A 15,923-nucleotide genomic window follows, 5' to 3' on the forward strand; every position below is an offset into this window, starting at 1 on the left:
TCATCACTGATTACATAACAGAGGGCAATGATTTTAAATGTGTTCTGGTCAGGCTTGTACTGAGACAAAAAAATCAGCCTGGAAGTTTTTGTCCAGGCAGATCACCATCATTGTCAACCCCCCCCCCCCCCCCCAAAAAAAAAACCCTAAAATATCTAATTAAAAACTACATCTGCTTTCAATGAGAAGCAACGTCATTCTCACTATAATCCATTTCTAACATACTGTAAAAAGAAAAGCTATGAAGCACATCCATTATTTGCAAGCAACTTTTTTTTTTTATATGCATGACAAATGGATTTTTTCAGTTTCTTTTTTATTCCTGTGACACAAAAACTCCCCACACCCACAGATGCTGTGAGATAGTGTATGTTTGCTTACAGTGTTTCTTGGCGCTTTTTGTCTGCTGACATGTCAGTTATTTAACATATTTTATTGCATTTATTTATTTTCGACTCCACCTTTTTTTCTTTTTTCACTTATATCTGTGTTGCATACACATTCAATTCAGTTCAATTGAATTCAATTCAATTCAATTCAATTCAATTCAAAACAATAGAATTCATTTTATTTATATAGCGGCAAATCACAACAACAGTCGCCTCAAGGCTTTATATTGTAAGGTAGATACAGAGAAAACCCAACAATCATATGACCCCCTATGAGCAAGCACTTTGGCGACAGTGGGAAGGAAAAACTCCCTTTTAACAGGAAGAAACCTCTGCAGGACAGGCTCAGGGAGGGGCGGGGCCATCTGCTGCGACCGGTTGGGGTGGGAGAAGGAACAACAGACATGCTGTGGAAGAGAGATTAATAACAAGTATGATTCAGTGTAGAGAGGTCTGTGCGCCTTAGCATATGCTACTTCCGGTGGGGAAACTCCTGTAGGGCGCTTCGTTTCTAGTGTGATATTCACGTCTTGTTTACAGTCGGGTTTTCGAAAACAAGTCAACTAAATGGATGAATCAAACGGCGATTTACATTTCTCATGATGTCTTGGGCATTTACCGGATATATCCGTACATGATGTTAATCTATTTGTCAATATTTTTTGTCCTGCGCCTCAGAGCAAAAGAGAGAAAGGATTCAAATTTTACATTTCTCAGTATTTATATAATCTTGAAGGTAAATCACAACATACCCTTCATAAATACTAATATATAGAGACACTTACCAGCAATCATTTATTTTATTTTTTTAATTTCCTTTTTATTCGCGGTTTGTTGATGCTATGTGGGTGTGTACTTGAAATTTCTAGCTGATATCGACTTTACGGGGGAAACATCTGGCTTTCACTAATGTTCACCTGTAGTTTGAATTCTGGACATTTGCCTGTTTAAATCATAAGAACTGTCACTATACAGAGATGTGCTTCTGATTCTGTGATGCAGTTCTGCTTCTGTTGAGTGATGTAAACAACCACTCAATCTACACTCTTCAAATATCAAAATCAATCATTTGATTTTTTTTTTTATGACACAGCAATGGTGAGTGTTCCCACCTTCTGCTCTTTGTAACTTAATGCGATCTTTCCGTTTTTGTATTTTGGACATGATTTTGGAGTCCACCTTTGCAGTAGCGATTGACCGCAAAATAAAGCTACCGGAAATGTAAAACTCTACATTTGGTCTTAAAACAGGAAGTTAGCATTTTCTCGTGCACAGGGTTTATTAACACACAGTGAGTGAGAAAGGTGACTGAAGAAGAAATACTCAGTGCATCATGGGAATCCCCCAGCAGCCTACGTCTATTGCAGCATAACTAAGGGGCAATTCAGGGTCACCTGGTCCAGCCCTAACTATATGCTTTAGCAAAAGGGAAAGTTTTAAGCCTAATCTTGAAAGATTAGGCTTAAAACTCCTGAATCCAATCCAATCCTGTCTCCTGAATCCAAACTGGAAGCTGGAACAATAACCATGAGACACCAACACAACATTACTGGAATAAGTGATATAACATTGAGCATAAATGTCAGCATGAACCACAAGTCTTTAGCATAGTGCTCCCTCCCCTTGAGCCAATATTATATTTTCTTTTGAACGTAGAAAAAGCGAGCTCTCTAGCTTTGATTGACAGAGAGCAGAACAAACCAGATGACTCAATGATGAGTTTAACCAAACACCTCCAAACTTTAAGGATTATTTCTGAGGACCAAACTGACTCTGCCCCCAAACAGCTGAAAAGTCGTGTTAACTGATGATTGTCACAGTTCAACACAGACAGGTGAATGCTCAATTTAATTTTAGAATAAGTTTAGTAACTTTAGTAAACATGCTTCATCTTTAGTACTTTCAGACAGCTTGGCTCCTGAGTTTGTGCTTAAGAGTCATTTTCAAAGGAGAAACCGAAACAATCCATGTGATTTGACTCCACCCACTCTGTAAACAGCAGTAGTCTGTGTGTATGTAGCTGTCATGACAGAAAGAAACATGCCGCTGCAGTCAGCTCTGTGTTTTATCTTTATTTGGCAAATACATTAAAGAAAAGTGTTTAATGGTGGCCCATGAAACACTCACTGCACACAGGACAGGGACTATCAAATAAAACAGGAAACACATGACAGGCACAGACTTGACACTAAACAGAGGGAACACAGGACGGGAGTAACAAACTGCGTCATGAGACATGACTTACCCAAGAAGTAGAAATCACAAAACAATAAAGAACCTGTCAGTATGTGCTGACAGGTGTATGTGCTCACAGTTTGACTTTATTCAGAATTCATTCAGTAACATGTAGAAAAAAATCCCAGTTTTTCATCACAAATTTTAATGTTTTGTTATAAGGTTCTTGTTTGTTTGTCACCTGACTGAAAAAAAAAAAACTAAAAACCAAAAAAAAAAACCAAAAAAACAAACAAAAAGAAAAAGCAAGCAAATAAAAAGAAGACTTACCACAGATAAAGACCCCAGACTCCGACACAGTGATCCAAACTGTCGCTGTCAAAGTGAAACGAGTTGCTGGAGCCGAGCAGGAAACAAAAACTGAGACAACGATTAACAAGTTACTGCAAACCAGACATTCCGGTCAGATCAGTTTCTAATGTTTATTGCTGCACATTCATTGGTCTATTCATCAGATAAACCCTGAGCATGACGAACGCAGAGACAGCTGGTCCAGTGGGTGATCAGGGAGGATCATTTCTTGTATAACACTTTATTTATGTGAAAGTGCTCAATAAATAACTTGGACGCGGCTTGAGTCTTTTTCTGGGGTGAAAGTTTAAAGTGTGTAGTTTCCTCAAGCAGAGTAGCAGTATACAAGAACCAGTCCATTTACCATTCCTTTCAGCAAGGCAGGAGACTGGTAGTGATTGTTTTTGTGTGTCTTCATCCTCTGGATATTTCTGTTGAAAGAAGTTGAGTGATAAGTCATTCTGATGACACAAGAAGCAACAACATGGTTGTGTGTTTCTTTCTTACTTTTCGTTTTTTTAAAATGTGGCGAGAGAAATATGCAGCAAAACCAGCCCAAACTATTAATAAGGTGATGACAACGACGACCACAGGGACCCTGGATTGACCTGCTGATGTAAAAAAAAGACAAGGTCACCACAATTACACAAAAACCTAAACAGAAATGATGCAGAGAAAAGTTGGACTGTGTTACGACCCTAGACAGGTCTCCTCCTGAAATTGACCTTGTGTGGGTTTGTCCTGCCATATCTCCTGCCTTAGGGGCCACCTTTTTTTGTACAGTTGACTCCTATCAGCAATTAAAAATACTTAAGGGCAGAGAAAGGTGAGCTCTAGTACCACTGGGCAAGTCTACAAAGATATGGTCAAGATCATGCATAAAAGACAATTTTTCAACCCTGCTGCAAAAGAAAAAGAGAATTGAAGAGTTATGAAGAGCTATCACTATGGATACTCCCCAATGCGGTATTAGATTTCACACTATTGAACAAAAGAACACAGATAGGGCTTTTATCTTAAACTCACATACACTGCATATCAGTGTTACAGTTATGTCAAAATATACACAGATGCATCAAGGAATACAGCCAACCAAAGTGGGATAACATTTATTGTTCCTGAGTTTAACACAAAAGTAAGGAAAGGCTTTAGTGACTGTTTATCAGTATACATGGGGAAAAGGGTTTCAATACAGTTTACGGTCCAGTGGATTGAAGATGAAAGACCATTGAGATCTGTGATATGCTCCGACTCGAGTTCATCATTGCCTAGTTTGCAAGACGGTCACTCAGACCTGCAGACCTGACATTCTGATTGACGTTCAGCAAATATTATACAGAATTACTATGATGGGGCTTATGGTCACCTTCTTATGGGTACCAGCGCATCATGGAGTTAAGGGAGATGAAGGCAAACAGAACAGGAAAAGGAAGCTACAAAGAGACCGACCTTTGTTGGATATGGATATCAGTGTTAGTAGGACAGATATTAAGAGTAAAACATGGCACAAAATGAAAGAAAGGTGGCAAAAATAACAATTGCAAGATCGTGGCGCGAGCAGTTGCAGTTGCAATTTAGCAGCTTTCTTTTTATCTTGTGTATTTCATTTCACTTACACTTCACAATTAGCAGGAGCAGTACAGTAAAACTGAACTGCTCACGGTTCTAATCACACAAACCTGCACACTTTCGCCAACAGTGACTGGCACTCAATCCCCCCTGAGATCCAAAGGAATAGGGACTCCAACCTCACAATACAACATCTGAAGTGGTGCAGGTGAGGGAGGCATGGGAAACAGAAGAGGGGGGAGAGAGCGGGGCTGAGAGCTAAGCACTAACCGCCTACAGACCTGCTATTATAAGTCTCCTCCTCACCAACTCATGGTCAGTAAACAACAAAATGGATGACCTGCAACTGCGGATCACCTCACGTTGTTTGGATTACTGTGATATGATTGTGACAGAGACTTGGCTGGTAATGAACTAATCATTCAGAGTGGACAGGAACAAAGAGTCCAGTGAGAAACGTGGAGTAGGTCTGCTAGTGTATGTGAACAATAACCCGTGTAACAACACCACAGTTAATGTTGCCCACTGCTGTCCAAACATAGAATATATGCTGGTACAGTGTATTGTAGCAGAGTAGGGGTCTAGGGTGTAGACCACAGGTGTTGAACGCCAGGTCTCAAGTGCCAGTGTCCCTGCAGGTTTTAGATGTGCCCTTGATCCAACAAAGCTTATTTAAATGACTAAATTACTTCCTCAACATGTCTTGACGTTCTCCAGAGGCCTGGTAATGAACTAATCATTTGATTCAAGTGTGCTGACCCAGGGTGAGAGCTAAAACCTGCAGGACACTGGCTCTTGAGGCCTGGACACCACGGTGTAGACCCTTCTACTTGCCAAGAGAGCTCACAGCAATCACAATAATAGCAGTTTATGTGCCACCACAAACTGATGCTAAGCTAGCCATTAATAAACAGTTAACGACACACCCGTACTGTGCTGTAATTGTGGCAGGAGATTTTTACCATGCAAGCCTGAAAGCTGTCCTGCCTGGATTCTGTGAGCTTTTCGATGAGGTAATATACTATAACACTGGACCTGGTATACCAACATTCCAGATGCTTATAAAGCCACTCCCCAGCCTCAGCCTCAGAGAAAACAAACAAGGAAACTTCAACACATGTACATACAAGGCAGCTCACTTTACCATAAATCGTATAGGTGTGCATCTATTTCTGGATACAGTGGTCCCCCGCTATAACGTGCTTCACCTTTCATGGCTTCGCCGTTTCACAGATTTTTTTTTTCTTTCTTAACAGCGCATTATATTCTGCGTCCTGATTGTCAAACAATGGTCTCCTCCGTGCTGTGTCTCCTGAACAGTTAAAAAAAACAAAAAAAAAAAACGAATCTGTGCACTAAGGTGTAGATCTGTTAATTTGTGTTGTGGGGTTGGATGTTGATACTGCAAAATTACTGATTAAAGATGGACAAGAAAAGATCAAAGCCATCAGGTCTTTTTAGAAAAGTAGAGAAAAGAAGAGGAGAAACGAGCAAAAGATGAATGTAAGAAGATGTGTCTTTGGATAACTGCAGGTATTATGTATCCCGAAACAAGATAACATTCATTAGTAGGAATAGTGAAAACTTCTGTTAACCTTTGTTAGCCACTTGGCTATGATAGTAAACAGTAGACACTGATGTGGCTTATTGAATCTTTTTGACTGTGTTCAGCCCAATATTAATTAGCCATTTATTGGAAGAGGTATATCGTTGATTTGTCTGCTATTCTCAATGTATGATGAATTATATTGGCTGTTTGTTATCCATTTGCATACTCTCTCTCTCTCACACACACACTATATAAAATATTTATCTGGTTAAATTCAGTATGGTTCTGACAACAGGATTCACAATAAAATATCAGAATAAGTAGAGGGTGTGTTCACCCAGGGCACCAAACAGGCAGGTTGGTAACTAACCTTTTTTTTTAACTTGCTTTTCAGTTTATTGACCAACAGCTGAGTTTTGTTGTTTTCTTCCTTTAAAAGGTGATAGCAGCTTGTCTATCTCTTTTAGTTCGGTTATTATTAGAAACATTAATAAAACCCGTTGAGCATTTTGCCTCCCTGTCTCCTTTTCCCCCCCAACTTTGACACCTTTTGTTACTTTCCCCCTCATCCCCTGGACCTTTTTAGGGGAACATAACAGACTGTTTTCTCACCATTTGTTGGAGTCGTGTCCTGAGGATCTGGAGTTTGCAGCGGCGTCTCTGTTGTTGAGGTTTTAGCAAAGTTTTGATCTAAAAGACAAAACAGTCAAAAAAAAAATTAAAAGACAAATCAGAGTCTTTGACTTTTCAACCCCAAACATCACCAAAACAAATCTTCTCACCGACTACAAGTTCAACAACAGCAGCTTTCACTCTGCTCTGCAGCTTGGGGATGAAACATCTGTATCTGCCGTTGTCTTCCTCCGACACGTTCAGGATCTTCAGTGAAATGTTCCCGTGTTTCATGTCGTCCATGAACAGCTCCGTCCTCCTGAAGTACGAGGCCATCTTCATGTCGGGGACCTCCTTTCCATGTCTGTATAGGTGAACGTACTCATCTGACAGGTCGGGCTTCAGGTTGGGTTTGGACCACTCCACCGTCATACCCTGGACATCGAACGTGGGCTCCAGGTGACACGGCAGGATGACATCATCACCCGGAGCAGCGATGATTGGAAGATTTGAACCAATCACCAGAACCTCACCTGGAAACAGACAAAAAGTTAAACGTCCTGAAATCATTTCAGTAGCTAGCCAGCTGATTGGAAACCAAAACAGCCAACCAGAAATTTTGCATCCAAATCTATGATTGGTTGGTTTGTGGAGCATTTATAACGTGTACAGAAAGAGTTGAGTGTGCAGGGAGCACAGATGTTGAGAGCGGGAAGGACACACTGAGACCAGGTCCACTAATGTCTGTCAGCACAGAGCAGAGCAAATGCCAACAACTAAGTGAGAGGGGCTGTTACTGTGTGTGTAATAGCAAACATTGAAATACATTATTTGCACGCAGAAATGAATTTTCTTCACTCAAAAATAATTGTCTCCTCAAAATGCAACACTTGCACTCATGCGCTCAGAATAGAGGGACAAAAACAATGGCATAAAATAATGCCATAAATCATCTCCATCGTGTCCGTTATAAACAAACCTGTAAACTGAGAGCAGTCGCTTCACACAGTCAGAACCTGCCTGACAATCTTCTCGATTTAAGCTTCTTCCGGTTTTAAAGTAACTCACTGACAGCTGTCACACTGTTAGTGACGGACAACACAGCACAGCTGATAATACTCAATTCAGCTTTCCACCCCCCCCCCCCCCCCCCACCCCTCCCCAGTATGTGATTAAAATTCAGTGTAACCTTGTGCAGAAGTCCAGACGAACAAAGTCGAGCACAGGAGAAAAGTCCGGAGTGAGAAAAAGGAAGAGTCCTTAAAGTAGAAGTTGTTCAGAGACATGATCGATGATTAAAAATTCCGTTTTCTGACTGAAGAAAGTTTTCTGGAAAGCTGCAGTCCGATCAGTCCCTGACTGCTTTGCTCTGAATGAATGACCTGTGAGGCTCACTCGCTCTTTATATAAAACAGACTCCGCCTACTGCATTCAGGGTGGGGTTAGATGCTTATGAAGTCCCCCTAAATAAGTAAGGGAAAATCTCAATGTGACGCTTGCGTGCCTGTCATGCTTTCCTTTTGTTTTTTTCGTTTCAAATATCTTTTATTAGAAGCAAGTATCACAGTTGTTACAAGTTAATAGAACATATGCCCCCCCCCCCCCCCCCCTTCCCTAAACAAAACAAGGCAAAACAACATTGCCATTCATGGTATATCTTGTTTTTTCAAGGTGAAGTGCAGGAACCTTTTTGCCTTTCCAAAGCTGCAGGATCAGTTTCTTTGCAATGATCAGTGCATATGACATAAGACTTTTTTGAACATGTTGTAAAGCTTTGTGTTTCTTTAAAGATCCCAAAGGTAATTACTGTTGGATTTAGATCAATCTTGACTTTAAGAATATTAGACAGATAGGTAAAGATGTTACACTCAAAACTCTGAAGCCTTGGACGAAGTGCAAAACTATGTAACAGATTTCCATAATGTGTCATACATTTTTCACAGAAGGGAGAGCAGTCTGGATAAATTTTGTGAATTCCTTCCCTTGAGTAATGTAACCTGTGTACAATTTTATACTGAATTAGGTAATGACGGGAATTGATAAAAAGCGTATTTTTGTTGCATAAGACCTCCTGCCTGTCGTGCTTTAATGCACCACCTAAATTACTTTGTATTTGAATTATTTCTGTAGAAACTCCAAGTCTCAGCTTCATGTAACTAAATCTGCTCTGTCTTACTTTCTGTTCAGTACTGAAGACTCAGACATTATAATGTGTCTGACTGATGACAAATAAAAACAAGCTAAGCTGTCAGGTGAAGTAGGTGACTCTGAACTTTCATAATGGAGAAACATGAAATGCATTAATGACACAACACAAACATGCTGTGTCATTAATGACTCAGACTGAGAACTGAGTCTTTCTACTGAGAACTAGTCTAGTCTGTGCTTGACTGGAAGCAGATGACATTCAATAGGGATAAACACTCACTTTCACTTCCTCTTCCAGGACACGCATTTAGCACAGAATGGGCGTAGCTCTGCTGAGAACTAATGTCACTGCAGGCGGCCTGGACAATCCTGGATTATTATAGTGAAATCAACTTCAGTGTTTTTATTGTAGCACCTCGACTGGTTTACCTATATCTTGTCTCTGACATTTGCCCTGTATACAACAATAAATTAAAATAATTAAAACAAATAAAAGTAGCACTTAACCAATAAAAATGAAAGATTTTTAAGCAATAAAAACTAAGTTGAAATAAGAAAATCTGCTCTGGATGTGAATTGAAACTAAAAGGAAATAAAAAAAACAATTCAGAAAAAAATGAGTTTTTTTGTAACTTTGCCCTGTAAGGCAGAGCCAACAGTGTTGCCTCTGCTGGACCGCAAATCCTGCTTAAGACAACACGTGTAATCAGTTTGTCTAAAATAAAGACGTGCTTCATCTCTTATCAGTTCAGCAGCTTTTTCTAACCAAAAGCTTCATAACTTCTTTAATCATGTCTGCAAATCTAATCACAGGGATGCAGGGCTCCTTCAAACAATAGCCACACATCATACTGATGTTTATTTAGTTTATTTCTCTCTCTCATCTTCTTCAGAGACTGTGGAAACAGAAGAAAAAACTTCTGTTCAGACCCAAATTGCCATGGTTGTCCTCTCAGCTAAACTATGATCATGTGACCATTAGAAACTCTACCTTAGACAAACTTTACAGCACTTTACACCTGTAACAAAACCCTTATTTTTTGCCACATATTTTAGACAAGTTTTAATCAATTATACCTTTTTTTATTATCTTATCCAATAAATCTTAACATTTTCCAACAAATAAATGAGCTAATTTAAACATCAATCTATCACAGAAACATAAAAAAACAAACACCTTTATTTAACTGTCTCAGGGACAGTCACACTGTCCATTTACTGTAATCAACAGTAGACCGTCAGAGGTTGAGGATTAGTACATATATATTGTTATGTTAACTCAGCTCTGTAGAGTATCTGCAGCATCTTAGACCAGTTCTAACTTGTGAACAATGCACAGAATGATGGTTAGATTAGAGTTGAGTTTTTACACAACAGTGTGTCTGCTCCTCTCGATCAGCTGTAAGGCCAACAAAGAGACTTCAGAGACACCTTCATAGCCACGGGATGTTGCAGACAGCAGCTCCAGTGTTGAGTTGCAGTTTAACAAGTAGAAAGAAGCAGGACAGCTCACCTTTGTAGGGAATACTGAAGTCAACAATCAGGCGAGTGTTTGATACAGTATGAATATTTCTGGATTTTATTATTGTTATTTAATCCTTATTTTATTATTTTATCTCCTAATACTCTGGTTCATTTTTCGAGAAAAACAAAAAACCAAACATACTATCACATGACATCATGTCCTGTTTTACATGAAAACATAACAGCTTCATGATGATTTAAATATATTTTTTATATCAAATGTGAAAATGTGAAAAAAACATTCAGTTATAATTTATATATAGAGAGATTTTAAACTCTATCCTCACTGCTGTATCATAACAAATCCTTAGAACTACCATAATGATCAGTATTAACTAAGCATTAACAGTTAAAACACAAAACAAAAATGGCTGCTCAGGTGGATCTTATGAGCTCAGCTTTCATTTCAGTCTTACTGCCCACTCGAAGTGTTTCTAACCACAAATCAGATTTTTTTTATTTTATTTTATTATTTTTATTTTATTTATTTCAGCCTGTAAACATCCACAGCAAACAGCCACTCCCACTGAGATCTGCTATGATAAATATGAGAGAAACTAAACACTGATGACATTTTAACTGTGTCCCTCCTGCAGATGGAGCTCAACATCAACTAATAACACAGATGTTACTGTAAACATTTATCAGCTCAGTTTGGAAACACAGAGACTCTGAAACTGTTTCAGGATTGTGCTGCTGGAGAAACAAAGCAGAACTCTTCACTGTGGACATGAAAAATGGAAACTACTGTTTATGGTTTGATCAGTATTTTCACTTCCACTTATGTGAACTGAGGGAGTTCACTGTTTCCTCTTACATGCATGACTGCTGAGGTCTTTAGTTAAAGGAAGTTAAAGTGTCTCTACTCGTTGTCACGGGAAACTTGCTATGCTTTTTTAAACTAAAGAAATAAACGGTTTCTAAATTACATGTGAACATTAAAAAAGTCACACTGGAAATATTCAACACATGAAACTGAATCAATACTTAAAACCTACTCATCAGTTAATTATAGTTATTTAACAAATAACCTTTAACAAAACCCAAGCTGAGAATAAAATTCCACAGAGAAACAGAGTGAAACCAGTCCATGATGACTGCTCAGATGATGGACGAGAACGAGCCCACAGTCTGAAGCCTGAAGTCAGTACACGTCTCCTCTTCACAATCAGCCTGCAGACAGTTAATCACTCCATGAAATCTCAACACACAGATGTAAACCTCAAATTTCTAGAAATATTTTTGAAAATAAAATTCAATGTCAGTGTTAAACAGAATTAAGTTGCTCCTAAAAGTGCAGAACTTGCCTGAGAAACATCAGGCAACAGTTTTCAGCTCCTTTCAGCTCCGTTTAAGTGATTCGCTGACAGCTGTCGTCACTGACACATCAAACAGCAAAGAAGAAATGTTCACAGTGAATTTAATTAATTTACCAACATGTGATTCAATCTAGTTGCTCAGCTGTGATAGTCTATAATCTACACAGCTGCTAATGTGACTGAGAGTGATTCTAAATAAAAGCTGTTTACCTTGAAAGCAGAAGAGCGAGTTTAAGGACACGACACAGATCAGTACAAGAACATAATGACTGTGGGACGGAGCTTTGGCTCTGGTACCAACCTGCAGTTTGTTGTTGAACTGCTCCACCCACATTACTGCAACTGAGATTTTGGTGGTTTGAATGTGAGACTGAGTGGAGTCTACATTTCTTCAGTCCTGAGAAATGTGATAGTTTTACTTTAGTTTTCACTGCTTGTTAAGTTATCAGTAAAGAGTTATGCTTGTTAGTTTGTGTTGATAAAAACTGATTCTTGGTGTGAATGTCTGAATATAAAACATATTGATCTTAGACTTTGAATGATTCATCTTTTATAATGTTTTTTATTATTATTGTCTCTGAAAACCAGAACATGTTTGATTCAATTTAAAAAGTGTGTCAGTCTGCTGAGTCAGTGAAGCAGAAGTGGATTTTCTGACAAACATCATCCTCAAAAAACTGTAGTTAGACTGCAGCAATAATCTCCTCCTGCCTGCAGTGATGGTCAATGTTAGGCTGTCATCATGTCTGAATTTTAGGAAAATTCACTTATTTAAACCATACAAGCAAAAACCCAAAAACTGAAAAAACACAGAGAACAGAAACAGCACTGAGACTCAAGTCAGAGTTACACTTCCTGATGAGAAGTGACATTAAGCTGGTCACTGATGTCAGTGTAGCTGCAAACACATTTACATGAAGGAGGTGTAGCTGGCAGCAACTGACCAATCACAGACAAGAACATTAAAGTTGACAGCAGCGAGACAAAGAACATAAAACTGTAAAACTATAACAATATAAAGAGTTTACAAACACAACACAGACTGACAGTAACAGTGAGAGGAAAAGCTCTGCACAGTCAGCAGGTTAGTAGTAAACATGCTGTATGACTGTGTGAGGGTCAGTGAGACTGGAAAAGAGTTTGTGTTCATCAGGAATGAAAATGTTACAGCAGCACGTGTTTCATCTTGTTGATGTAGATGATCGAGGCCGCTGCTTTCTGTGTCATTTACTGAAACAATTTTAAAGTTAAATGTCATCACTCTTTATCTCTCTGCAGGACCTTCTTGCTTTGATGCACTTACTAACCACTGAGTCACTAATATTATTAAATCTATTCCCTTTTTTTTTTTTTGACACAGCAAATATGATTGCATTGGAGAAAAGCTGTATTTGACATAAAACAAAAGCTTTGGTGGAGGAAACTCCTCACAGGTGTTTTACTGCTGGTGAAAAATGCTGGACGTTTATGTCCTGTGCAAATTATAATTAAAGATAATATAGATAATAAATAAACAAAACTGCACAAAAACCTGCCAGTAGGCACACAGGTCAGTTATACTTGAGACAGATGTGGTTCAGTGTAAAATAAACATTTTGACAGCTGTTTAAAATACGAAATAAGTGAACCAATGAATTGATTGTACATGCACAATTCCGAGCTGTGGATTACCAGATGAGAAGGTCCAGAAAGATCACCAACTCATACATGCAGCTCATCTTCACACACTCAAACCAAGAGTGCATAAATAAGCACTGCGCACAGGTGGTCCCACCACCAAGGCACACAGTTGCCTCCACTTTTGGCCTTCAGCTTCTGAATAAAAGAAACACAAGTTGTTAAAGTAATTAAACTCCAAAGCAAATGCACCCTCTGTGGTTAACTGTACTGCAGAAACACACTGGTAATCTGCAGCTAGAAAAAGGGCCTCCTTCAGTCTTCAGTGGTGTCACACAAAAGAGAATCTACAAATCAAAACATTCAGAAAGCAAATGAACAAACAAAAAAAAAATTCCTTCAGTTTAGAGCAGACAGCTTCACTGAATCTAACTTAATAATTTAATACATTAACAGGCTTCCATATATTGCATGTAAGGCTCAACCGCTATTCTAAAACTTCCAACTTCCAGTGAGAAGGCCAAACAAAGCAAAAAGCACAAAGAAAAAGGCAAAAGTAAAATGAACACAAGGCAAAGAGGAATATTCTGTAAACGTAGCCCAGAGAAGCAGCGGCGGCCTCGCTATAAAGTTATCAGCTGCTCGCTCGGCCCCGACTTCCTGCAATGTATCATACAATTAGCATTTATAGCAAAAATACAATAATGGATGTAAGGCTAAGATCGTAACAAATCAAAGTTACATGCTGAACAAACAGCGTCACCAAATTTGCAAACACACTTGTTTACTACCAAGTAAAATAATAAAGGTACGGCACAAAATAAAAATATGAGGAGTCGATTGAAGGCTTCAGGGAAATAATCTGCACGTGATCTTTACAAAACATGAGTGGCACCAATCAACAAAAGTGTAGCCAATTCAGGCTGAGGCAGCAGCTACATGTAGGCAAGTCCTACCTGTGACAGCTGGGACGTCATGTGACTAATAATGTAATATGGAAATACAGTACTCATTGTGCGACATGAATATAAAATAAGACTGTAACAGAAGTAATGCTAATATCTCAACAAGTCAGAGTTACACTCTGATCAAACTGTGATGCCCAAGTCTAGAAAAAAGCAGCAAATAGGTTTCTGCAGCTCCAGCTGTAAACAAACCTAATACAGATCCATCCTGTATTATTCCTGAAGCTGTGGAGCCGAGTGAATTCTGCATCGTTAAGAAGATTTGTTTTAATGTTTATGAATGCAAACTCAAGACTGTCAAAATCAAATCTCTGTCACTGATCTCCAAACTTTAGATCCTGAAGACTCGACTCTAAAAAAGAGAGAAGAGTCATTTTCTCTGTATTTTTTTTTAAATTAGTTTGTCTGGTAATTTATTTTCCTCATGAGCAACAGATAAAAGGAGCATTTGATACAACATGACCTTCAGTTGGTAACGATGGTCCCATCAGAGTAAAGAGCATGAGGACAGGCCTGCTTAACTTGTGATTGACAGGGGACTGCTGTATCTGTTGATGGTGATGGACAAAACGCTCATTCAAAACACTTTAAAAGGAAGTTGATCACTGTCACTGTGTCGAACTCCAGGCCTCGAGGACTGTAGCTACTTTTAAAGTCTGTTTGTCGCCCCCTACAGGCCTGCAGGACATTAACAATAACTCCCACTGACTGCAGCAGTCAAAGAGGCTGCAGAGACGTGTTTGTACGTAGGAAGCGTAGACTCACACTCATGTGTGGAACAAATCAGTGACAACGTTTACTGCTTTAAAACAGAAATCAGAAGGTGGCCTCTAGTGTCCAGCTCTGGTATTGCACTGAAAAGATGAGTCAGAATTAAGGTGAACATCAACATTTCATCTCCAGTAAAACAAGTGAAGCTTTTATCATCTCTCATTTTATTTTATAATTTCTTACATCTTCTATCTTACATTCGGTAGTAAAAGACATCTCTACTTAATTACAGTGACACATAATGAACATGGAGCATTAAAGTTCCTGTTTGTCTGTTCAGCAACACAGTGAAGACACTGTAAATGTAAAACTTAAGACTTAAAAACGATCCAAAGATTTAATAAAAATTAACAAAACCGTTGGACACTTTTACACTCGCAACTCTCAGCACTAAACTGAAAACATGATCACAAATCAGACTAAACTTTACAGACTGAACATCGAGTCCTGACCAGCAGGAAGTTTAACATTAAACTTAATGAATTATTTGTAGCTTTAAAAATCCAGAGATGTAAATCACCTTGTTTTGGATGTTTATAAAGTGCAGCAGATGATTAACGAAGGGTGTTTAAAGTAATCAGCTTATAGCTCAGGTTCTCTCAGACAGTAAAGATGAAAGAAAGAAAACAAAAAACAATCAGAGCTCATCAGCTGTGGTAAATGGTAAATGGCCTGTATTTATATAGCGCTTTACTAGTCCCTAAGGACCCCAAAGCGCTTTACATATCCAGTCATCCACCCATTCACACACTGGTGATGGCAAGCTACATTGTAGCCACAGCCACCCTGGGGCGCACTGACAGAGGCGAGGCTGCCAGACACAGGCGCCACCGGGCCCTCTGACCACCACCAGTAGGCAACGGGTGAAGTGTCTTGCCCAAGGACGCAACGACCGAGACTGTCCAAGCCGGGGCTCGAACCGGCAACCTTCCGA

General features: G+C 39.1%; 2 protein-coding genes and 1 long non-coding RNA gene across 3 annotated transcripts in view; 1 reads left to right on the forward strand and 2 right to left on the reverse strand.

Moving 5' to 3' along the window:
• The window catches only part of LOC146579219 (uncharacterized), a 176,529-nt gene that overhangs the window by 43,362 nt on the left and 117,244 nt on the right, over positions 1 to 15,923 (forward strand). The window lies entirely within an intron of this gene.
• On the reverse strand, positions 3,099 to 8,001 carry LOC146579225 (myelin-oligodendrocyte glycoprotein-like). The gene is made up of 5 exons (XM_085262422.1): positions 7,835 to 8,001; positions 6,816 to 7,178; positions 6,646 to 6,723; positions 3,423 to 3,526; positions 3,099 to 3,346 (listed from the first exon to the last, which is right to left on the reverse strand). Exons 1-5 carry the CDS (start codon positions 7,929 to 7,931, stop codon positions 3,161 to 3,163), a joined length of 828 nt encoding a protein of 275 aa, XP_085118548.1. The 5' UTR covers positions 7,932 to 8,001; the 3' UTR covers positions 3,099 to 3,160.
• On the reverse strand, positions 9,728 to 11,912 carry LOC146579226 (uncharacterized). The gene is made up of 3 exons (XR_014890430.1): positions 11,847 to 11,912; positions 11,625 to 11,696; positions 9,728 to 11,490 (listed from the first exon to the last, which is right to left on the reverse strand). It is a non-coding gene; the product is annotated as an uncharacterized LOC146579226 (long non-coding RNA).

This window comes from Mchenga conophoros, linkage group LG3 (assembly GCF_057382185.1).
Source record: "Mchenga conophoros isolate Kocher_MC1m ecotype Shallow Benthic linkage group LG3, M_conophoros_male_GT1.1, whole genome shotgun sequence".
NCBI classification, from domain to species: Eukaryota; Metazoa; Chordata; class Actinopteri; order Cichliformes; family Cichlidae; genus Mchenga; species Mchenga conophoros.

Bases quoted from the DNA above. Each gene is read 5' to 3' on its own strand.
- LOC146579225 (XM_085262422.1), bottom strand. From the start codon at position 7,931: ATGTCTCTGAACAACTTCTACTTTAAGGACTCTTCCTTTTTCTCACTC. The intron at 6,724-6,815 runs GTGAGAAGATTT...TTTGTCTTTTAG, and splicing joins TGTTGTTGAACTTGTAGTCG to ATCAAAACTTTGCTAAAACC. The intron at 3,527-6,645 runs GTGAGAAAACAG...TTTTTACATCAG, and splicing joins GGACACGACTCCAACAAATG to CAGGTCAATCCAGGGTCCCT.